Genomic DNA, 25,394 nt, shown 5'->3' with positions numbered 1-25,394 from the left:
AAATAAAAAATATTAAGAATTCTAACAGGAGACACAACCAGTGTATATATTTATTTAAAGATTAAATATTAATAATATTAATGAACACTGCTTGCTTATTCAATTGAATTAGAATTTAATGTCCTCGAGTGGGAATCGAATCCACAACCTGTCTCGTTACAGTCCTCAGTCAGTCGTTATGCCCCTGCGCCAAAACGACCTTTAAATAAAACATGTAAATATACAATGTACTTCACATAAATTATTTGTGTAAGCTTTCATATAAATATAAAAAAAACCTGTAGGCGATACAAAATAGGACAATATATATGTTGCTATCGGAGCCTTTTCCTTTAGTCGAGGATTTAATGGTCAAAACAAGGAAATGTAAATTTTGAACAATTCGATTAACAAAAAAATATTTGATGTAAACTCAGATTTCCACAACAACATTTCTCTTAAGATTGAAGATAGACCAAAAACTGCATTTGTGACCCAGGATGCACACTAGTGGACCTCATAACGAAGCACAAACTGTCAGATTTTACTGTCAATTACATAGACGATATTTTGGTATTTTTAGAAACGGAGTTTTATGCAGTCGGCATTATTCAAATATTTTTTTATTTAAAAATAGGAAGCAAAAATAAAAAAAACTATTAAATTCAATACGTTCATTTAATTATGAAGAAATCTAAAGAGAAATACATCGTCAATGACATTTTTTTGTGCTAAATCACGTGAGAGTCGTACAAATACATAATATGTATTACGTCAAACTACAGTCCCAATGGCAGACGGCGGCGAGGGCAGCGAGGGCGGCGAGGGCGGCGCTCACGCGCTGGACACGGGCGGCGGTGGCGGCGGTGGCGCCAGGAAGGCGGCGGGCGGCGCCGCCCACGGCGGGCCGAAGGCACCGCGCCACCCCATCATGCCTGCGGACGTCACACCACGCTACTCATTAGTACGCAGGTATTATACTACCTATGACATAGGAATGGTGGCCTCGGCCGGCGTACGTACCGGGCGGCGGCGGCGGCATGTGCGGCGCGTCACCTGCAACCTGCAACACAACTCAATATACAATAAGCAGTTAAGCATGCAAGCAAGCCTCTTGCATGTATGTGAGCATGTTAGTGTATGACCGACCTGCGGGGGCGGCGGCGGCGGGAAGGGCGGGGCGCTGCCAGGCGGCGGCGGCTGCGCCACGGCGCCTCCTGCGGGAGAACGTGACAGACATACGATAGGAACGAGATAAGCTTGTTACGTCAAGTTTTCGCCTCCAAAACGGCGTAGCAAGATAAACTAGGGATGCCTATGCGCCTTGTATAAATATGAATAAAAATTTTATAAATTTGTTAGGTCTTAAAATAGTTGGCACCCGCCATGAATTTTTAATTAAGTATTTCACTTTTTACATTAAAAACGTTGCCGACATTGCCGACTAGAGAAGACCGATATTTGTAAATATTTTGTTTGATCAAATAATTTATTCGTTTTAAAATAACAATTTAAATTAATCTATACTAATATAATAAAGCGGAAGAGTTTGTTTGTTTGTTTGTTTGAACGCTAAGATCTCTGGATCTACTGGTCCGATTTACTTTGTTTTTGTTTTGTATGAAAGCTGCATTCTTCAGAAGTGCTATATATAGGCTATATAATATTCAGTGGCGTAGCTAGGGGGGTGCGAGCGGGGCGGTCGCACCGGGCATCAAAAGGAAAAGGGCATCAAAGTCGACGATTAGTGTGTTTTTTCTTTGTTTTTTTAGAACTCAACGGCGACGATTACGTTTTTTTTTTTTAGAACTCAACGTCTACGATCACGTTTTTTTAGAAGTCAACGGCGACGATAAGTTTGTTTTTTTAGGAGTCATTGTCGATGATTACCTTTTTTTTTTAGAACTCATCAACAGTAAAGGGGGCATCAAGTCCCCCAAGCCACACCGGGCATCAAATACCCTAGCCACGCCACTGATAATATTACATTACACATATAAACTAATATATTAAAATATTTATTTCTAATTTGACATGCGATTTATTCTGCCATGTTAATAACAACCGTCATTGCTACGCGACCGCGTTCGTTACCGCGACATTTTGATATTCATCCTAATGAAAATAAATATAATAGTCACTTTTAGCATTTTATCTAATACTAGCGGACCCGGACGCGGCTACGCCTGCTTGAAATATAAGAATATAATTTCAATCTAGATGAAATGCTAAAAGTGACTATCTATATATATAAGGACTTGTCCTCACTGACTGAGGTAAGACGCACGCACAGCCATAACCGCTGTGCGTAGAAACGTGGAATTTGGACAGATGTTTATTTTCGTAATCTGGACATCCACTAAGAAGGGATTTTGAAAAATTTTAACCCTAAAGGGGTGAAATAGGGGTTGAAAGTTTGTATGGAAAAAAATTTAAATCGGCACCGATTTTTATAAAATTTGAAATTTAGATTTTTAAAAGTATTTAATTGAACACGTGTTTCATCGTTTTCTGGAATTCTCCACTTAAGGGTGCAAATAAGGGTTTGAAAGTTTGTATAGCTTTTTTTTAAAATCGTCATCAATTTTTATAAAATTTGAAATTCAGACTCTTAAAAATATTTCATTGAATACATGTTTCATGGTTTTCTAGAATTCACCCCCTAAGGGTGCAAATAAGGGGTTGAAAGTTTGTATGGGAAAATCTTAAAATCGCCACCGATTTTAATAAAATTTGAAATTCAGACTCTTAAAAATATTTCATCGAATACATGTTTCATGGGTTATTAGAATTCACCCTTAAATACGCAAGCGAAGCTGCGCGCGTCCGCTAGTTATATATATTTTCATAAGGATGAATATTAAAATGACGCGGTAACGAACGCGGTCGCGTAGCGACGACGGTTGTTATTAACATGGCAGAATAAATTGCATGTCAAATTAGAAAGTATTTTAATTTATTAGTATATATGTGTAATGTAATGTTATATAGCCTATAGCACTTCTGAAGAATGCAGCTTTCATACAAAATAAAAATAAAGTAAATCGATCCAGTAGATCCAGAGATCTTAGCGTTCAAACAAACAAACAAACAAACAAACTCTTCCGCTTTATTATATTAGTATAGATGTCTCTACTTATTATTCTTTTTGATTATTTAGGTAAAGCGCGCACTAGTGATTTTTGTCACCGTGACTGTTGCGTCACTGTCACCGTGTACATTACACTTAAAGAAGGTGCGCGCATTTGGAAACGTGACAATTGGGTGACTTTTTGTCCGCGGAGGACGGCAACACGCCGGTGACGCAACTGTCACCGCGTCCATAGATTTGTATGCCCGTGCGCGCATTAGCAACTAAATGTCACGTCGTTCCCCCTCCCCCTCGCGATTTCCATACTAGTCGTCTTCCGCATAAACATGAAACAGCAGCATGTTGCATTTTTAGCACCGAATTTTTATTTCAAGAATGGCGTCAAGTTCATCATGGGCAAAAATGGGCATCATCAAGGCAAAACGTGTGTTTTCATGAAGATGAAATAGATAATGACAATACTGATTGACGAAATTGAGTTGAGGCCATTGCTCTATGACAAATGAAAAGTTGAAAGCCAATATTTTCTACATTTGCTTTTTTTCTATTTCTTAATATAAGTGCACAGACAACCATCTCTTCGAGATCCATTTTATCAAATGTAAAAAATTTCGTCACTGTCATCGCAAGTACGCGCAGTGGCGAAAAGTATGGTGACATGTCAGTGACAAAAAAATTATTGTCACCGTGACAAAAGTCACCAGTGCGCGCTAAGCCTTAAGCTCATATTTTCTTACAAATTCTGTTGAAAATTGAAAATAATTTCATAAATATATTTGATAAATATTCTTATATTTCAAGCAGGCGTAGCCGCGTCCGGGTCCGCTAGTATCAGTATGATAATATCTATTTAATACGAACTGGTGAAACAATAGCTTTAAATGTTGTTTCTCTTTTCAGGTGAGTTGTGATTGATTAATGTTAGAGAATGTTTGAAAAAGTGTAAACATTTATTTACGTAATAAATCTCTTTTCAGAGCAACTTAATTCTAGTTATAGTTGTAGAAAAAGGAGGCCAGTCGTGGCGCAGGGGCACAGAGTGTGACTGCACAGAGTAAAACCGACTGGTTGTGGGTTCGTGGTGTGGTGCCGAGGCAAAGCGCGGCGTTGAGTTCTGCCACTCAACAAAACGCAACTCCTCCAGAATTACAGTAGAATAGGAACTTTCTATTACATGTTATTTTTCTTTAAAACATAAGGCAGAACGCGCATTTCATCATCTTGTCTCATAGTTAACCGGAACCGGAATAAAATAAGTCAAATGATATGGCATGGCATGGCAATTCAACAGCAGTTATTTTACAGGCAACCATCTGTTATAGTGTTGGAAAAAAATAAGCTTTAATTTCATATATAATTCACTTAAAAACGCATGAGTGCAAATTATCAACATTAAGTGACCTGTTTAAAAACCTGAAAATCCTAGAGTTGCGACTAGGGGTTGCAAACGGGGATTCCGGGACAAATCCCGGACCAAAATCCCAGTTTTGATTTTTACAATATACGGGATTTTCGATTTTTACTAAAATAAAAGTTATAAAACTAATTAAAACATGCCAGCAATTTAATTCAAGCTTTTTTAAGTAGTCAAAAATCTATTTTTAAGTACAATAACAATAGTTGTATACATAGGCACGAGACCGCGAGCAACGAGTTTCCAAGAAATTCCGAAATTTTTCATTGTTTACGTTTAAAAAATTAGCGACTATGCACCGTGATACAGTTGTTTGTGACGTTAACACCTCTTCGAAACTTCTTCTTGGTAATAAGCCCAGGGTCTGCTTCAGCCTACTCCACTGTGCACGGCCTTTAACATCTTGTTTAATCCATTGGCTCATATGTTCTGTACCACGACATCCAACATAGGTTACTTACTTGGGAGTCTTACTCCAAGGACAGTCATAGCAAGACACTTCCATCCGACATAGTTCCTAGGCCGGCGTGTAACCTGGCCGTAACATCTCAGGCGACGCTCTTGGAGCTTATCGACTACCACATCAACCACGAAAGCTGGTCCTCGATGTGATTCGTGTTTCGTTCGTATGTCTCTGTTTATCTGAATATGGGCCTCTGGGATTCCTTTAGATCACAATGCCCACCAGATACACTGACAAAGCACACAGTCAATGGCCTTCTACAGATTTAAAAACGCCACATGCAGGTCCCACCACGTTTCCGTTCATGTGTCGATGGCAATTACGAGTTTTGTCAAGAATTATTGGGGACAATAAGTCCGAGTCGAGTAGTCGAGTCTTTCCGGTGCTGAGTCATGCTTCACAAAAGCATGACTACAGAATAGATTATCCTGGGAATCTCTGACGCAAAGGCATTTTGCGATACCTTTATCTCGCTTTATGCCGGGTATATGCCAGTTTGTATATAAGCTTCTGCCCCTTTCAGTTTCAAGTTTATCATATAGTGGTGATAAACTCTCACTGCGGGCTCTGGCTAGAGCTCTTTTTTCAGGCACGTTTCATTACTATGTACTCCGGTCTATTTTCAGGAGAGATGCTTTGCTGCCATTCCTTAAATGCGGTCTTCTTTTCACATATCATCACCTTTTTTTTTATGGAAAAACGACAAGGCAAACGAGCGTTCGGGTCCCCTGATGGTGATCACCGCCGCCCACGACCCCGTGCAGCTTCAGGGGAGCTACAGGTGCGTTGCCGGCCTTTGAGGTGGAGATAGACGCGCTTTTTGAAGGTACCCATATCGTACCGACCTGGAAACACAGCCGCGGATAGCCGCGGATGCGGCGGATGCCGCCATTCCACAGTTCGATGGCGCGTGGATGGAAATTTCTACGAAACCGCACAGTAGTGGAATGCCACCTTGTCATTCCACCACCATGTCCCCAAGTTGATGTTGCTGACTTTCTTCCAAATGATTTGCATGGTTTTCTTCCAAATGATTTTCTTCTTGTTAGTAGTGTACATCATGTGTGATGATCGTGGTTGGAGGTCGTCATACGAGCATGAAAGCATGCCGTCCATCGCTCCCACTTCAATTTCCCCACCCTTTCTCACTATATAGCCAAAATAGCTAATTAACCGATTAAATTAAATTTAATTAAATGATTTTGGATTCATCATAAAAACCATATGAGTGCAATTTTTAAACAAAGACGCATCACTGTAAATTAAATGAATGTGATTGCATCACCATTCTTCTAGGCAACCGTGGTGTAATCTATTCTACTATCATTTTTAAAAACAAGTTAAATCAGAAAACAGATACCTGCACATTTACTCATTGGGACCTTAGGCCATAATCTATATATCTATACTAATATAATAAAGCGGAAGAGTTTGTTTGTTTGTTTGTTTGAACGCTAAGATCTCTGGATCTACTGGTCCGATTTACTTTGTTTTTGTTTTGTATGAAAGCTACATTCTTCAGAGGTGCTATAGGCTATATAACATTACATTACACATATATACTAATAAATTAAAATACTTTCTAATTTGACATGCAATTTATTCTGCCATGTTAATAACAACCGTCGTCGCTACGCGACCGCGTTCGTCACCCCGTCATTTTGATATTCATCCTTATGAAAATAAATATAATAGTCACTTTTAGCATTTCATCTAGATTGAAATTATATTTCTATAGAAATTATATTCTTATATTTCAAGCAGGCGTAGCCGCGTCCGGGTCCGCTAGTATATATATATATATATATATATATATATATATATATAAAGTGTTTTATATTTATCCTTGGATATTAGGGTGAACAGTAAAACTATAACTAGAATTGAGTTGCTCTGAAAAGAGAAACAACATTTAAAGCTATTGTTTCACCAGTTCGTATTAATTAAATATTAAAATATATTTTTCTCTTTAGTTATTAAGAGACGTCAATGATGACATTGTCACATATGAATGTGAAAGAAGTATGACTAACTTCTTTTACATATATATATATATATATATATATATATATATATATATATATATATATATATATCTATATATATATATATATATATCTATATATGTATATAAAATCGAAAGGTCACTCACTCATCACGAAATCTCAGAAACTACATGTGCTAGGAATCTGAAATTTTGCATAGGAGTTATTTATAGGACGTAGGTGCTCGCTAAGACGGGAATTTGCAATATTCGACTTCTAAGGGGTTGTTTTTGGGGTTGAAAGTTTGTATGAAACTTCGTTACTACAAATGCTAGGAGTCTCAAATTTTGCATGGACGTCACTTATAGAACATAGGTACTCATGGAGACAGAAATTAACAATAACGTAGTTCACGCAGGCGGAGCCGCGGGCGGGCCGCTTGTATATACAGGGTGTCCCAGGAGTCAACGATAAAACGATTAAATGAAATTAAATGAAATGTATATTGGCAATGTGTCAAAGACCGATTATATGGCCTGCGAGATCGCGGACTCGAGCACTATCCTTATAGGTCCTGGGCCAGCCCCTAAGTCGGAAAAGTTCAGGTATCTCAGATCCGTCATGCACGAGTCTGGAGGCATCGATTACAATCTCCATGGTCGGATAAGCGTTGCCTGGGCTAAGTGGCGGGAGGTCACTGGTGTGGTCTGTGATCGCAGGATACCGTCCAAACCTTTTCCGACTTAGGGGCTGGCCCAGGACTTATACCTAAGGATAGTGCTCGAGTCCGGGCTCTCGCAGGTCATATACTCGGTCTTTGACAAATTGCCAATATGCATTTCATTCATGGAGAATGGTTAAGTAATGCTAATACTGCAGCTAGAATGTATCGGAAAAGATACCAAAACGCTGACCGTCATCCCGATTGTCGTGTATTTCGATTTTTCTCTCTTCAACGAAGAAGTAATCCAGCAAGTATCGTACCATTTCGGAATCCAGATTAAATGCGCCAACTTTTAAAGTTACTTGCAAAAACAGTGTAGTACATTTTTTTTACGGTACAGTCGGTTAAAGTTGGGTGTAGTAAATATTTTGAATTTAATGTTTGGCAAAAACACGGCATTTTATTGAAAACCGATGCAGGTATGTTTCAATCTTACACTGTAATTCATAGAAGGATTACTCATGATTACATTACAGAAAAAAAAATTAAAAAAGAGTAATATTTGTAGTCTTAGGACTTGAAAAATCATCACAGGTGTCGGTTTTTCCGATTTTTTTTTAAATCAATATAATATCAAAAATACTTGACACAGATTTTTTAAACGGTTTTATTTAGCTCACCCTGTTTGTTTGTATGGGTCAAATTTAGTAATTGAAATTTAACCCTCTTCCCGTTAACCGATTGATCTGAAATTTGATATACGCCTTTGATTCTGGTGACAATACAATTATCCATATTCGATATTATTGTGAATCCAAGATGGCCGCCGCTACAAGATGGCGGACCACTTAGTTTTTTTTTAATCCCATCAATATGGGTACCAAATGAAAGGACTTGTCAAGTAGAATTCAGTGCACTATACAAAAATAAAAAAGTAAAAAAAATATTTTAAGTTAAACGGTTTTATATTGCAGATAAATAAAATCGTGGGGCACGTCCGTAGATTATCTTAAAGTTATCATTTCATTATTCAATGAATATGATACAATTAATCCCAAGGTCATCCAAAATTAATTTAAAGTGGACATGCCCCACGATTTTATTTATCTGCAATATAAAACCGTTTAACTTAAAATATTTTTTTTACTTTTTTATTTTTTATATTTTTCTCATAACTGTCACGACTTGGTCTATCACCTGTTTTCGTTTTATCGTTGACTCCTGGGACACCTGTATATAAAAGGACATGTTGCCACCGACGGAGGTAAGACGCACACACATCCATAACTGCTGATGGTAGAAACGTAAAATTTGGACAGATGTTTATTTTCATAATCTGGACACCGAAGAAGGGATTTTGAAAAATTTTAACCCTAAAGGAATGAAATAGAAGTTGAAAGCTTGTATGCAAAAAATTACAAATCCTCTTCGCTTTTTAGAAAATTTGAAATTTCATTCATTGAAAACGTGTTTTATGTTCTTTTTAGAATTCACCCCCTAAAGGTGCAAATAAGGGGTTGACAATTTGTATGAAAAAATCTTTAAACCGCCATCGATTTTTATAAATTTATAAACAATTTCTCGATTTTTATAAACTAACTCTTAAAAATATTTCATTAAAACGTGTTTCATGGTTTATTAGAACTCACCCCTACGGGTCCAAATAAGCAGGCGAAGCTGCGCGCGTCCGCTAATAATTAAATAAAAGTCAATGGTATTATTGACATTGAAAACAGCAACTGAGTTTCTTGCTCTTCTTAGAAGAACTGTCTGCCGAGCTGGTGCTTTTTTTATATGTTCATTTGATGGTTCAAAAGTGCTTACAATAGTTTATTTGAGTAGTAGTGGTTTACCTAGCCACGGTGCAAAGGGCGTGGGCGCCGGCATGATGGCGCGCGGCGGCGGCGCGGGCACGAAGGGCGCGTGCGCGGCGTGGGCGGCGTGGTGGACGGCGCGGCGCGGCGGCGGCGGCGCCTCGCCCAGTTCGGCCATGAGCGACAGGTACTCCTCGTCGATGTCGGCGCGCGCGGGCGGCGCGGAGCCGGCACCGGCGGGGCCGGGGGGTGCGTGGCCAGGGCGGCGGCCGCGGCAGTCACGCGCGATGTGGCCGGCGCCGCCGCAGGAGGAGCACACGATGCTGCCGGTGACGTTGGGCTTGTCGGGGCACAGCCACGTCTTGTGGTCGGCGGCTGAGCAGTTGGCGCAGCGCGGCGCGTCGCTCTCGCGCAGCGTGCCGTTGAGCTGTGCCAGCTCGCGCAGCTGCATGCGGCGCAGGTCGTTCTGCCCCTCGGGCACTTCCACGCCTTGGCGAATCACCTCCTTGATCTTCTCGACAGCCTTCTTGACGCAGTCCGCGTTTGTGGCGGTGATGTAGGCGTGCAGGGGCTCGTCCTCGCCGGGCAGGGGCTGACCGTCCTTGCGGCCCACTTTGCCCTCCTTCACGGACCCCTTACCGCGGATTATTATCTTGGCACCGGTCTCTTTCTCCATGGCTGCAACATTACATTAACATGAGGACTACACCTACGTGTGGTTCGAGGTGGACGGCCGGACGTGGGCCGGCGGGCGTGCGGCGATACCTTTAAGCGTGTTCCCGCGCGGGCCGATGAGGAGCCCCACGAAGTTGATGTCGGGGTGCTCCTCCTGCGGGATCATGACCTTGTCGTGCACGCGCACGACGGGCGGCTTGTAGTCGGGCGGCGGCTTGAACTCGGGGTTGATCTGGTGCATGCGCTGCACGAGGCGGTGGCGCTCTTCCTCCAGCTTGCGGCGCGTGCGGTACTCGCGCGTGTTCAGGCGCTTGCCGTCCGTGGAGTAGATGGGCTCCGGCGATGGGGACCTGCAACCGCGCGCGCCTGAGACTGGTGTCCGCCCCACCATGGAACACCCGACTCAGAAAACTTTTCATTTAAAAATAATACAAGTGAAAAAAGTGCTCCACTATTGGTAACTAAACTAAGTAGCTCCTAACGACAACGGCCTGAGAAAAAAAAATTGATTATCGTAAAATATTAAACCTGAAACTTGAATGCATTAGAACGCTGAAAAAATTATTATTAAAAGTAACATATTAATGGAGCTGCGTCGCTGAAAAGAGTTGCATTAATGTGATTAATGTAACGCGAGCGAGGACCCCGCAGACTCGGGCTCCATCCGACTTAATTAAATTCTCAATTGTTTTTTACTCATAACAACCGTCAGTCAGCGTTCATGGGAAATAAAGGAAACCGTCCTGCGAATCAAAAACGGGGTAAGTCTTCACATGGAGCGGTCCGTCCTAGCTTGGAGCGTGACTAGATAATGTTTGGAGAAAACCTTGCGAGGCGCCACAGCGCGTCCTGCGAGGGGGCGCGGGGCGGCGCTGCGTGCAACGACAAGGGTGATGGCGCACCTCTCCTCCACGTTGGCGGGGATGCCGAGGTCGCCGGAGCGCAGCTTGCGGCTCACCTCCTCGATCTGCAGCTGCACTGCAAGGCAAGGGGTTAGCGCCGGGCGGCCGCGCGTTAGACTCGCACTCACTGTTCCGTCGGCGCCGGGGCTCGAACCCGGCCCGCCTCGGCCCCTCGGCGTCGACGGCCGACAAGGGAACGATCAACACTTATACTAATAATCAATTCATTTCATTTATATTGTAAAAATATTAAATATTTTTATGTTATAAAATTATTAAAAATTTAGAGTAAAGTATATCAAAAATTACTGCGAAATACATTAAAAAAAAACAATCAGTTGGCCTGGTCTGCAAGGGACAAAATAAATGCATTAGTTATTATTAAAATGTATTAGGATTAGTAAGCCATGGTCGGTGTGTGTGGTACTCACGCAGGTACTGCTCCTCCTGCTCGCGCGTGAGCGTGGACGGCAGCACGGTGGGCAGGCCGGGAATGAAGGTCTTGTCGTGCTCGGAGCCCATCCAGCGCGTGCGGCGGCGGCGCGCACGCCGCTCGGCAGCCGTCTCGCCGGGCGGGCCTTGGCCGTCGTCGGCGTCGTCGTCGGGATGGTGGTCGTGGTCGTGGTGGTCGTGGTGATCGCGGTAACGCGACTCGGTGCGCGCCTGCAGCAGCTCCAGCTTCTGCTGCACGGAGGTGGGCGGCGGGATGGCGGTGGCGGCGGACAAGGCAGCCGCCGCCGCCGCTGCGGGCTGCACGGGCGCCGCCATGCGCCGCTGCGCCACGAACGTCTGTTGGCGCCCGCCGCCGCGCACAGCCATTAGTAACAATCATTATGTAACGTAAGCATACCACACAAACTAAGTAAACAGCAAATTATTTAAAGGAGACAATAAAACAATTTCTTTAGTAAGCTTAGAGTTATCTAACATTATACAATCTATGTATTATCTAAAAATATATTAAACAATAACTATACTAGTGCTTACCATGTGGTCGATATATTTCTACAAATATGATAAACAATGATAAATTAAGTTCGGAACAAAGGACATTACATATAATATAGGTGTTTCACACATAGTTTCATCACATAGTACATAGTTACCTGTCTCTCTTCAGCATTGTGCTGGAAATAATGATAACATTATGTGCTAAATAATCTTAAACAAGATGTCTGTTCTATTGCCTCTTAACATTACCTGTGCAACTGCGGCCGCAGCTAGTATGGCGGCTTGTGTGGCAGGGTTGATACTAGTAGGGGCAGCTACTTGTCGTGCTGTGGCTTTAGTTGTAGTTCCCACCATTTGGTCCAACAATGCAATTGTGCCATCCCTGTTGAGAAAAATACAATAATAATAATAATAATAATAGGGCCGCAGGGCAGCTTGTGGCGAGATGTTGGGGAGTGGCGATCCCACGGACCTGAGACCTCCGGAGGGGAATTGTAATCTATCCCCGCCTCTGGCTTGCTTTTATTGGCCGGCAGAGTGGAGCGCAAGAGCTATATGCTCGAAAGGGTGGAAGTGCTCAATCTGCGTAATAGCGGGGAAACCCGCTCACGAGTTCCTCGTGATGGTAAAACCGGTGCACACCTCTCTACACCCTTAGCCGACCACGCCGATGTTGCGCCCAAAGTACTACGCCGCTTTGTGGAGGCCCATCTAGTGGGAGGCGACTCACCGTCCGCCAACCATTCAATTTGAGACTATTGTAAAGGCGGACGTCCGTTAGTTCTCATTCAATAGCCCAGTAGCCAGTCCATCTAAATTCCATTCCATAGTCCTAGTTTAGTTTTCTACATTATCCATAGTTCCTACGCATTAACCGGCGACCATCTCTGGGCAATTACCTGTGGTTACCCAGAGATGGATCCCGGCTGATGCGTCACAGTAAAACATTTGAATATTCTCTAAGGGGCCTCTACGTGTTGGACCTGTGTCCCCACGCAAGCCTTCCAAAGGACCGGGTTCTTTTGAACCCGTGAATCTTTAAAGAGAAATATAATAATAATAGTTTGAGTGGAATAAAAAACTCAAATTTTGACAAAGATGAATAAAAATAACCAATCTAATAATAATTAGTTAACCCCCAGATGAATCATCTTTAAGGTTCTATACTTCAAAAACAAAAAACGGAATCCACATTATAAGGTCATTTCCTTTTCCCCTCGGTCAAAACTATTTATTATATGATTTCAGCGGTAATATGAAAGTCCAATATCAAACATAACAAACAGCCTCAGTTTAAAAAACCCTACATTCAAGCAGCCACAATCACAATAGAAGAGCGACATGGAACATTAAATGTTACCGCAATTTACTGTCCTCCAAAATATAAAATAACAGCAGAGCAATATGATGAGTGTATGTATGAGTTTTTGGATACTCTTGGCTGACGTTTCATAGTTGGAGGGGATTGGAATTCCAAGATCACCCACTGTGGTTCCAGCCTGACTAACACTAGTGGTCGAGAACTTAAAAAAAACAGACTAAAACAACGTTTTTGCAATGTAGTAGAGCCTAGGAACTGGCCCAGCGATCCCAATAGATTACCTGATGTCATTGATTTCTTTATTGCCAAAAACCTCACAAAAGCTTTCTTTAACATAGAAATATTTCTGGACGCCCATTCCAATCATGTTCCCGTCATACTCTCAATTGGAACCACAGTGATCACAGCCTTAAGACCGAACAAACTATATAATAACAGTACAGACTGGTTTTCTTTTCGACAGTTGATCGACGAAAGACTCAACCTAGTACCTAATACCTCTAAAAACGGAATCGGATATTGATAAAGCAGTGAAAAATATCACCACAACTATCCAGGGGTGTTGTTGGTCATTTACGCCGGCAACCTTGGAGCGTCCACCGCAATGTAAAGTTTACTCTGATACCATACGACAAAAAATTTAGGCACCCAACCGACAAAGCAGCATTTAACAGGTCAATGAAAGAACTGAAGACTTTAACAACCTCGAAGGCCTAACGGCAACAAAAGCCACAAACTATTCGTTGTATAAAGCTTGCAAAAACTTTGATCGACCATTGGCTCATAAGCCGCCGCAACGAATGCCGAATGGAGAATGGGCCAGAGATGAACATACCAAGGTGGAAGCATTCGCGAAACACCTGAGCACAGTTTTCACGCCGACATGTGAACCGAACGCTAAAGAAACAGACATTAATTTGGTTCTCAATCAAGACTTCCAGCTCGACGTTCCCCTAAAACCAGTGATGCCCAAAGAAAAAGCCAGAACTATTAAGTCTATGAAAAACAACAAATCACCTGGGTTCGACCTCATCGACCAAAACGTTCTCGAAGAACTACCGCGCAAAGCCGTGGTATATCTTACAATGCTCTTTAAAACCATGATGAGGATCGGGTACTTTCCCGATTTATGGAAAGTTTCCCAAGTAATGATGACAAACTTGGGAAACCTCCTCATGAACTCACCTCATATAGACCAATCAGCTTACTTCCGGTTATGTCGAAAATCTTTGAAAAGTGCCTACTCTTTAGACTTAATCTTGCTCTAGATAAGAAGTCCATTGTACCGAATCACCAGTTCGGCTTTCGAAAGGAATACTCCACCATAGAACAGATACATAGAGTATGTAGAAAAATTCAAAATTCATTTATTTTAAAAAAATTTGAAAAGAAAGAGTACCGTTCATCGGCCTTTCTAGACATACAGCAGCTTTTGATAGAGTATGGCACAGGGGTTTGTTGTACAAGATAAAAACCCTGCATTCATTCTACGAATTATGAAATCTTATATTTCTGATAGAATATTTCAAGTCAACAAGAGAAACACCACCTCAGGCTTCTATGAGTTGAGTGCGGGTGTGCCACAAGGTTCTGTTTTGGGACCTATCCTGCACACACTATTTACATGTGATTTGCTATAAAACCCTGAGGTAACAATCGCCACCTTTGCAGACAATACCGCTCTTTTGGCTTCCAACAAATGTCCAATTGAAGCTTCTAAGATCCTACAGAATAGCCTTAATATGATGAACGAATGGCTCATAAAATGGAGAATGGCTGTTAATGTAGCCAAATCAGTACAGGTCTCATTTACCTTATGTAAGAAGCTGAAACTGTAGACCTGTCACACTAAATGGTATTCAACTCACACACCAAGACTCTGTAAAGTATCTGGGCATGCATTTGGATCGTAGACTCACCTGGCAGAAACACATCAAAACCAAAAGGGACGAGATTTACCTAAAATACAAATGTCTACATTGCCTAATGGCAAGAAACTCTAAGCTGTAAGTTGACAACAAATTACTAATATATAAGTCAATAATAAAACCAATCTGGACTTACGGTATACAACTATGGGGTGCTGCTAGTGCCAGCAAGGCAGCAAAGTGCAGCAAGCAAAATAATATTCTGAGACAGATATCAAGTGCACCCTGGTTCATTAAAACAAGTGAGCTTCATGAACACCTTGATGTCCCATTAGTAAAAGAGGAAATTGCTTCTTGTAGTGATTATTACAAAGCAAGGCTCGAAAAACATCCCAACCTTCTTGCTAGACAGTTAACAATATCTGAAAGCATTCGCCTCCTCAAGAAAGCACAAGATATCTTCGACCAGGGTAGTCAGCATAAAAACTGACTACATAAATAAAAAGATGTACTCCACTGGGCGTAGCACTTAACAAGACTGTTCCCTTCCACTCATCTGCTCATAGCTACTATGACTGATTGCATGATATGTTCCGATATTAATATCAAATAATCAAAGCAAGGACAACAAACAAGCACACAAAAAATAAAACTTCTATGTCTAAGCAATCAAACGATACAAGCATTTATGTAACATTTTTGCTGCATTTTGTATTAAATTTGCAGCATAATCATAACCCATAGGATATTTCCAGTTGACCTACAATTATAAAATTTGACATGAAGTGAGTACTACAGAAGATGCACACAAACAGAGAAAAAAAATTAAAAGTGAAAATTTGCTTCACCTGGAAAAAAAATATTACAAAATTTTTATTTGTAGTTTATTTCATACCAAAGTGTGTCATGTGTCGTGAAGTCCTTTAACTCGAGCCAAAACCGACACCAGAAGTCGTCTGAGCTGGGCCTACGTCTAGGCCTTAAAAAAACCAAAGCGTCTGACATTCTACACTACTTGCCTCGCTCAACCTTGATCAACTTCACTAGTAATGTGATAAGTGCTAAAGATAGAAGAATTTTGATTTACCTGTCTTTGGATTTCCTTCCACGACTTCGACTACGACTACGTGAACGACTTCGTCTTTTCTCCTTGTGGCGATCACGACTTCGGCTACGTTCTCTGTCTTTATCCCTAAAGAAATAAATAGTCTTATAAGTCTATGCAGTCGTTTAGGACGGAAGTTATATTACATAGTAATCGTTCTCGTAAAGAAGAAATTAGTATTGTCTTATACCTCTTAGACCTGTGCCTGTCACGATCACGGTCTCGGTCGCGGTCCCGATCGCGATCTCGGTCCCTGTCCCTATCCCGGTTGCGGTCTCTATCCCGCTCGCGATCCCGGTCTCTATCCCGTTCGCGGTCGCGCTCACGATCCCTGTCTTTATCTCGCTCCCGGTCACGATCGCGTCCCTTATCCCTTTCCTTGTGGCGATCACGGTCACGGGAACGAGAACGACTCCTATCACGATGTCGAGAACTCATTTTTTTCAACTGACAACTAATATTTATTTAAGCAAGATATCACTTATATTCATAAATAACTTTCAATTATTCATATATAGATAATCTTTAATGTTTTTTGCAAAATTAAAATAAATCTAATAATTAATAAACACGCAGCCAACAAGCTGAAAGTTGACACAATCACAGATTATTAAAATCACAGAACACATCTACCCAAAAGTTTATAGATAACAAACATATTTTACAGGTTACACATTAGTCATTAGTGCTTTAGTTATAGCGACATCAACCGAACAGTTTAAGATATGAGAAATAAAATTGTCCACGAGCTTTAATAGTTCTATATATTTTTTAAGATTATTTTTGAATTGCCACAGTAATGTACCTTCAACTCAATAATGCAATATCCATTTCAATGGCGGACTAAATTAGTCCGACTAATCCGTCAGAGACCCGGGGCAGCGTAGTTGAATGAGGCCATCCTGGTGTAAAAAGATTTTTGAAGTAGTGTGTATGTATATTTTGTTTACATCTTGTAATTAAATAAAATACGAAATATCTAAAATCTAAAAAAAATAAACTTTTAACTCTAAACTATATCTATATGGTTCAAAATACTACGGAACCGATGTAGTAAGACTTGCAGAGATGCACAGCGTAAATTTATCCATTCCACTAATGAAAATAACAGCCCTGCTAAAGTTTCGTATTCGTAGATGCAATGGGTACTGGACGTACAAGAAAAACGAAAAATTTATATAAGAAAAAATAAATCTTGATGAAATTACAAACACTTTTCAAATGTTAACTTACTGAATGAAAGCCCACACTATTAAGTCGATTCCCGATACCTCCTGCCTTTCTCCTTTTTATTTCTTCTCTGTTTCTACTGATGACGTGAAGAAGCATGTGCTGGCCTGTTAAATCCGATGCTACTGGTAGTGATCAAATCAGTCGCAAGATGATTCTCTTAACTCTCAACCCTGTACTTCCTGTCCTATGCCACATCTTTAACCATTCCCTTTCCCCAAACTCTTTTCTCAATACCTGGCGCCAAGCAAAAAGCAAAAAAAAAAGTAATTCCTATTCCCAAGGTACCAAATCCTTTATCTTTTTCTCCCTCTCTCCATTCTCCCATTGTTGTCAAAGGTGTTAGAGCGTATGGTCCATCAACAACTCTCATCCTTAATAGCTTTAAATAAAATCGTATCCCCCTTCCAGTCTGGATTTCGTCCTGGACACAGCACGGTTACGGTACATAAATTTGGCTTTCTATTATTCTTTTTCAGTTAAAAAACCTAATTATACAAAATATTTTTACTGTTTTATTCTAAGAATAGAAGATAATAAAAAAATTACCGTATTGACCCCTTTTTACATTTTTAGCCCTGTAGTAACAACGCGTATTGGTCGATTTTGCTGTAAAGGCAACCTGCCGACCACTCATCAGTGCCAGCGTTTAATGAGTTCACAATTTTCGGATTGTTTAGAAATTTACGAGTAAGATTATAAAGAAACAGTGTTCTTAAACTTGCGGTGACATACTTATATGTGGGATAGTTTAAAGGTTTTATTAAATTAAAAAGATAAAATAAGATATATGTCAGATTTAGAGAAGAATAAAAAACAAGCTATCACGAGTATAGAGAGACATCCTTTGAAATACATTAAATAAATTATTGTGGATTCGATTTCGATATTCGATTCAATTTGAGTATTTTTTGTAATATGCAATCATAACAGTTATTTTACAAAGAATATTATAAATCCTTACCCAAATCAATAATTTAACATTTAAGGCTGTTTCTGAACGAGTAAAATAAATTAGTCATTGACATCAACACATTTGACTGTCAGTCAATTGTTTATTAAATGAATAATCATGTAGTTCAAGCGGGCGAAGCCGTGAGGAGGCCGCTAGTACTTAATAAACTTCATGATATTATGTTTTACCATTTTTTAATTTTGAGATATTTTTTTTATATTTGTGGAAGTCGTCATATATTATCACTAGCGGACGCGCGCAGCTCCGCTTGCTTATTTAAGGATAAATTCTAATAAACCATGAAACATGTGTTCAATGAAATATTTTTAAGAGTCTAAATTCAAAATTTTATAAAAATCGCAGGCGATTTAAAGATTTTTCCAAACAAACTTGCAACCCCTTATTTGCACCCTTAGCGGGTGAATTCTGGAAAACCATGAAACACATGTTCAATTAAATATTTTTAAGAGTCTAAATTTCAAAGTTTATAAAAATCGGTGGCGGTTTAAAGATATTTCCATACAAACTATCGACCCCTTATTTACACCCTTAGGGGAAGAATTCTAGAAAACCATAAAACATGTGTTCAATTAAATACTTTTAAGAGCCTGAATTCCAAATTTTATAAAAATTAGTGCTAATTTAAAAAAAATCGATACAAACTTTCAACCCCTTATTTGCACCCTTAAGAGGAGAATTCTAGAAAACGATGAAACACGTGTTCAATTAAATACTTTTAAAAATCTAAATTACAAATTTTATAAAAATCGGTGCCGATTTAATTTTTTTTCTATACAAACTTTCAACCCCTATTTCACCCTTTAGGGTTAAACACCCCTTCTTAGTGGATGTCCAGATTACGAAAGTATACATCTGTCCAAATTTCACGTTTCTACGCACAGCGGTTACGGCTGTGCGTGCGTCTTACCTCAGTCAGTGAGGACAAGTCCTTTTATATATATAGAAGATAGATTTCAGGTCCAACTTTATTATATTATAATTTTTAAATGAGTCAAATTAACAAAAAAACATTAGACCTTTTTTGTAGATCGTTTATTTTTTTACAAGAATATACAGCTCTCAAGCAGCCACGTAGTGCTTGCACTTTCCCAGAATTATTAAAATAAGTTAATGGAATGTATCAATCTGTTTGCATATGCAGAATAATAAAAGTATTACAGGTAGTATGCGGGCGAAGCCGCGAGTGGGCCGCTAGTTAAAGTTAGATTTGAACAAGAAATGTTCTAAATTAAATTTTTATTAAGTTAATTTTTACTTTGTTTATTGAAGTCGTAATTTATTTTGACTTTTAAAAGTGAACTATTTTTCGTTATTAGTTACATAAATAATATTTCACAGTACTAAGTCATTTACTAAACGCGCAATATAACAGACATCTATCTAGAGAGAAAATAATGAATTGCGCTACTTAGTCTTAGGGTCAACACTCGTAGCTAATAAAAATATGATACGAGATATAAATATATTACAATATTCTGTTTCATTTGAATTTAATGGAGCACAGCTGCAGTACGGTCAACAAGTCGTGGTTGCGCTGAAGTTAGGTCTTCTGAAGTTATGCGCATTGTTCATCCGGGATGTAGTCTGCGCAGCCGTTGACCATTCTCTCTTCACAGGAAGGCAGTCCGTCTTCTTAATATATATCTATCTATAATATCTTTATAATCTACTTCACACTTTATCGAGCGCACAGCAGGATAAGCAGAAGGCACCAAGAGCTAAGATACTCTGTTCCAAATTTTCCTCTAATTTCTGGAGACGTTGATTGGCCAACGTCATGCTTTGCCTCGAAACCGAAATATTTCATTTCCTCGAGTGGGGATTGAACCTACAACCAGTTCTCTTGTGCTTCTGCGCCACGACTGACCTCTATCTTTTATCAACTTCACACTGTATCCCCCATAGGGATAGAGGGAACCTAGCGTTAACGCCTTAGCGTTACTGCTAGAGCGTAGAAATAATAATATTAATGTGTAATAATGCATTACCTCGAGTGGAGATCGAACCCACAATAGTCGAGATGAGACTCCTAGCACTTGTAGTAACTAAGTTTCATACAAATTATCAACCCAAAAATTGACCCCTTAGGTGTCCAATGTCGCAAATACCCGTCTTAGCGAGTATCTAAAAAATAATAAACATGCAAAATTTGACACCCTTGTATTAACGGAGTTTCATACAAACTATCAACCCCAAAAACAATCCCTTAGGAGTTGAATATTGAATATTCCCGTCTATTTGAGCACCTACATCCTAAAAGTAACGCCTATGGAAAATATAAGTCGTAACTCTTGTAGTTTCTGAAATTTCGTGATGAGTGAGTGACCTTTCGATTTTATATATATATAGATTGGTCCTACAATTGGTTTGATTAACATTTAATTTTATTTAACTTTATTCTAGAAGTTTGTTCTCTTTTCGGCTAAATTTACATGTATCATTTGTTACTATTTGTTTATTAAAACAAATAAATTGTTAGTAATCATAGGAAGAGTTGGTATGCTACTTAAAGTTAAGGATATAATAAAAGGAGAGTCTGTTTTCATCACTATAATATGTATTTTGATATTCATAACCAGTAAAGCTTCATTTGGGACTTAGTAAATCAATATCAGAATAAACAAGTATCAATGTCTTCTCAATATATTTTAAAGATCAAAATACATTTCTTACAACAATACCTCAATGTTAACAATTCAATCATACCAAATTACAATTTAGAACAATTATATAGTAGCATTCTCTATTACAATTTGTCACTTTAAAAAACACGAAATGCTGAAAAATTATACTAAAAATTGCTTATACCTAAAACAATTGCAAATAGTCAATGTGAAATTAAATCACTGCAGCAGTGGATCTGAACCTTGTGTATTCAGACCATGCCCAACTGGCAGTGAACTAATTTTAGTAGTAGCTGACATAAATTGTACACATGCCTAATAAAATAAACATGTCCCATAACAAAACGACAAAATTAACTTAATTCTAATTCAATTATATTTAAATCTCCTTAAACTAAAAATATTACTAGTCTTAACTATAAGTTTAGTCCGGATCAATATGTCTGAAGTCAGTCCCACTCCCACTGTCCACATCACTACCTGTAGAAAACTATGTTTACTGCCTGGCTGATGAACTTACAATGCTGATAGTCTCCGGTTTAAATGCAGTTAGAATGTTGAATTGAAGCAAGACTCTAGACAAACAGACAAGTATACAAATAGAATTACTATTACATATTCTACAAAACTATACACTATGTTTTATTTCATTTTTTGATATTAATTGTAAATAGTAGGAAAAGCTTGCGGAGCCACAGACTGAGATGAAGTAATTATTTTAGTTTCGCTCTGGTATAACTTAACAAAGTGGCGTGTTAAGTTTGCTTACTCAACATGCAATAAAAAAATTGAACAGTGCATGGGATACCCGAGTGTCTTAACACAATGTTTAAAAATAACAATATTAATCATTGAATATGCATAACATTTACCTTATTAAACAGGTGCCCCTGGTCCTCCTTTTTTACCGATGAGTGATTTGTGAATATGTGGGATGACACCACCTCCCGCAATGGTGGCTTTGATCAAGCTGTCCAGCTCCTCGTCTCCTCTGATAGCTAGTTGTAAATGTCTGGGAGTGATACGTTTTACTTTAAGATCTTTGGATGCATTGCCCGCTAACTCTAAAACCTAAAAATGTGTAACATATTAGTTGAATAATAAACTTAAATACCATAAAAACTCACTCACTTACTTATATGTAATTTGCCGCCAATTTACTTAGTGTTCTCAGATAATTCACAAAACAGTAATATAAACTTTTTCTCTTTTAATATTAATTTTCATATGGTATAAAATAGAATGCTCAACTACTTAAAAGTATAATATACGAAAATAAATAATCATTAATAATTTCCCGCCAAAATTATTATTATCATAAGTAGGCATAAGAAAATATGGAAATATTTTGCAAATAGAAAAAGTAATTCAAGAGCCAAAATAGTGTTTAAAAGAATTGTTTTAAAGCTAATTTCTGGAAAATGCTAGCATCTTTCTATAGTAATTATACTAGCTAGCCGCCATATTGACAAGGCGTCACTTACCTCGGCTGTGAGATATTCAAGAATAGCCGCAGAATAAACGGCAGCCGTTGCGCCGACACGGCCGTGACTCGTAGTCCTATTTTTGAGATGTCTATGAATTCTACCCACAGGGAACTGAAATTTGAATACAAATAATCTCGGTCATTGATTATTAGCCCATACAAAGGTAGCCGCCGCCATACTAGAGGTCATGCGTATTATTCAATTTTAGGAAATAATTTTCTTTGGATATGTAATGATAATTTCGACTTCCTAAATTCTTAAAATTAATTAAGAAACGGAATAAACATACCTGCAAGCCCGCCCGAGCCGATCGTGAGACAGCTTTCGCCTTGGCTTTGCCAGAATCTTTGCCCGCTTTACCACCAGCCTAAAAATTGCAAAAAACCCCATTAATTTTAATCGTACGAAGCTGAAACTTCGCCAGAATACGTGTCACATCACACTTCACCAAAATCCACAATAAAATGATCACATCACTAAATATTTTTCACAAAATCTTGCAAAACTCACCATTTTGAAACGTGTAACACACTATCACTACAAGAGAACAACCAACAGGAAAGGCGCCAAGCCAAATCAACGGGACAAAGATGGCAGCGCCGCGCCACTTGGTGCTGTGGCAGGTTGGCCAACCGCACAAAACCGGAAGTGGCGCAAAAATAAACAACACTCCCTAGTGAATTCGACCAATGACATGCTTAGAAAAAGGCGGGTGGCGCAGTGCTGCCAAGCCGTACTGCGGCTACTTTGGAAAGTATTTTTTTTTTTTTGCTAGCGTTAGGTTATAATGTGTGCATTTTGGCTTCTATGATTTATAGCCTGTATATTGTTTTAGGTAGAACTAGGAAGATTAATAAATGTCGTTATTTAAAAAAACATATAATTTTGTCACGTTTTAATCGTTATATAAACCCATATTTTTTTCAATATTACGCATTTAATATATATATATGTCGGAATTTGTAGTACTGAGGTGGTTCCGGAACGCCAGCGCCATCTGTTGGCGCTTTACAGAGTTAGTGTTATGCATTGGTATGGAAGGGCCGAGTCGAAACGTGGCCGACGGACATCGACTCACTTTGTGTTTGGCGGTCGGCCGGTGCAGACGACACTGAAACTGTCCCGCGTTCCGTGCTGTGTATCTACCTACTGGGATAGCGATAGCTGCTTTCTTGTGAATTGATTACGGTGTTGTAATTAATTCGTAATATCACAAATTGTGTTTACTCATGCCAACATTATCCACGGAAGCCCACAGTAGATCGGGTACTCAAAAACTATGTGCGAGGGAAATCCACCCGACTCCGACATCAGAAGTGGGATCGGTGTTGGCACAGAGAACAATGGAGATAACCACTGGCGTGCTATGTTCGAAGCCCTGTATACACCGAGGCTAATTCAGGGAGGTATATGTGGTTACCCACTTATGATCCTGACAAAGAAGACACGGACGCGAGATCGTGGTGCGCAACGGCTGACTTGTGCTTTTGACAAACTCCCCGAGAGGCAGTCAACTCGAGCTTGCTGTAAGTAAGGCACTGGAAGGTGAAGCATCTTTGTGGCTGTCTCGAAACAGCGTACGAGAGTATGACATGCTACCCTCACAAATCACTGGACATTGTGACGTGGGCAAAGAAGAGGTTGCTGTGGCTACTGTACTTGTTCACATATCACGATAAGACCCGCGGCTTTAACGTACAGCGTTTACAACATTGGAAGTGTTTAAGCGGCGGAAAAATGGCTGGCCATAAGTGAGCGGAATGCAGAAGCAAGCCTATCGATGCGACGTGACGAACACCTGTAGCTTCAACGTCGAATCAAGCGGTGTAGCAGCCGGCAGCGAGGCCTTTAGTGTGCTTCTGCGTGGCAAACCGGGTCATATCGCCATCTGGTGTACGAGCGAAGGCGGCGGCGGGCCAAGCGATGGCAGCGGGGACGGCGCGGTGAGCGGTGTGGACGAAGCGGCGTGTGGACGTATACAGTGTCTAACCTCCAAAGGGTAGGGTACAGGACAAAGGTGAACTGATTTGTTTTGTTTACGATTTTGGTGCTGAATTCTCGTTAGTTAAAAGTTTTTCTGTTACATTTAGTGGTCGACGGTTTAGTAATGTTGTTACTATGACCGGCATTGGTCAAACACGAGTATACAGTACCGAACAAATTCTGTGTTGTGTAGTATTAACGATTGCCCTCTTGAGATATTGTTGTCGCGAGATTTTAAGTCAGGGTTTTACTGTAAACATAACTGTGACTGACATTTTGTTTGACGGGAATCTCTGTGTAAATTCAATGAATAACGATAGTGTGAGTGAGTTGACTTTGACTGACATCTCAGCTGACATTACTGGTAGTGACCAATTGAAACTTTTAGAAACCTTAGGTCGATATTCAGAATTTTTCATAGTTGATTTTCCAACGACTCTAGTATTGGTTCGAATGTTCGAGTTGGTTCGAATCGCGCAGTACAGCGGCGTCCATATAGAATATCGGCGGATGAACGTGACATTATACGCGACAGAGTTAAAGAACGGTTACACGTGAATATCATTAGGCCGAGCTGTTCTCCTTTCGAAAGTCCAGCTTTATTAGTAAAGAAGTATGACGTTCAGATCGTATCCATATTGACTATAGTGAGTTTAACAATAATACCATCCCGGACAGTTATTCGCTTCCATTGATTACTGATCAAACTTCACGTTTTCAGGGTGCTAATTATTTTATGAAACTCTATAGCGCAAGCGGTTTTCATTTGATCACAGTAAACGAAAATTCTATAGACAGTACTGCTTTCATAACAGCTGAAGGGCAGTTTGAATTCTTGACTGTGCCTTTTGGTCTGAAGAAT

At 39.8% G+C, this 25,394-nt stretch overlaps 2 protein-coding genes across 3 annotated transcripts; both read right to left on the bottom strand.

The window, feature by feature from the left end:
* Positions 1 to 638: 638 nt before the first annotated feature.
* Positions 639 to 16,854, bottom strand: SF1 (splicing factor 1). Its single transcript, XM_085207247.1, has 10 exons — positions 16,423 to 16,854; positions 16,215 to 16,319; positions 12,188 to 12,320; positions 11,419 to 11,776; positions 10,988 to 11,063; positions 10,176 to 10,435; positions 9,450 to 10,088; positions 1,129 to 1,196; positions 1,003 to 1,042; positions 639 to 914 (listed from the first exon to the last, which is right to left on the bottom strand). The coding sequence occupies exons 1-10, from the start codon at positions 16,668 to 16,670 to the stop codon at positions 814 to 816; spliced, it is 2,028 nt and encodes a 675-aa protein (XP_085063373.1). The 5' UTR covers positions 16,671 to 16,854; the 3' UTR covers positions 639 to 813.
* A 4,119-nt stretch (positions 16,855 to 20,973) lies between these two features.
* His2Av (Histone H2A variant) lies at positions 20,974 to 23,211 on the bottom strand. Of its 2 annotated transcripts, none has more exons than XM_085207246.1 (5): positions 23,060 to 23,211; positions 22,839 to 22,916; positions 22,547 to 22,660; positions 21,935 to 22,133; positions 20,974 to 21,542 (listed from the first exon to the last, which is right to left on the bottom strand). In XM_085207246.1, the coding sequence occupies exons 1-4, from the start codon at positions 23,060 to 23,062 to the stop codon at positions 21,939 to 21,941; spliced, it is 390 nt and encodes a 129-aa protein (XP_085063372.1). In that variant the 5' UTR covers positions 23,063 to 23,211; the 3' UTR covers positions 20,974 to 21,542; positions 21,935 to 21,938. The 2 variants fall into 2 exon arrangements, with proteins under 2 accessions (XP_085063372.1, XP_085063371.1); XM_085207245.1 differs by having other exon boundaries at positions 20,974 to 21,637; positions 23,060 to 23,209.
* Between the last annotated feature and the right edge of the window lie 2,183 nt (positions 23,212 to 25,394).

Source organism: Heliconius melpomene, chromosome 3 (assembly GCF_056956725.1).
Source record: "Heliconius melpomene rosina isolate 202511_hmr_F chromosome 3, ASM5695672v1, whole genome shotgun sequence".
In the NCBI taxonomy this organism is placed as follows: Eukaryota; Metazoa; Arthropoda; class Insecta; order Lepidoptera; family Nymphalidae; genus Heliconius; species Heliconius melpomene.
Note: the sequence above shows the minus strand (reverse complement) of the source record. Positions and strands in the feature narration are given on the sequence as shown.

Coding starts and splice junctions, on each gene's coding strand:
- SF1 (XM_085207247.1), bottom strand. CDS start 16,670: ATGAGTTCTCGACATCGTGATAGGAGTCGTTCTCGTTCCCGTGACCGT. Junction 10,436..10,987: donor CCCGCCAACGTGGAGGAGAG/GTGCGCCATCAC, acceptor GCGCGGTTGCAG/GTCCCCATCGCCGGAGCCCA. Junction 10,089..10,175: donor GCGCGGGAACACGCTTAAAG/GTATCGCCGCAC, acceptor GTAATGTTGCAG/CCATGGAGAAAGAGACCGGT.
- His2Av (XM_085207246.1), bottom strand. Junction 22,661..22,838: donor CGGCTCGGGCGGGCTTGCAG/GTATGTTTATTC, acceptor TTCAAATTTCAG/TTCCCTGTGGGTAGAATTCA. Junction 22,134..22,546: donor TTGAATATCTCACAGCCGAG/GTAAGTGACGCC, acceptor ACACATTTTTAG/GTTTTAGAGTTAGCGGGCAA.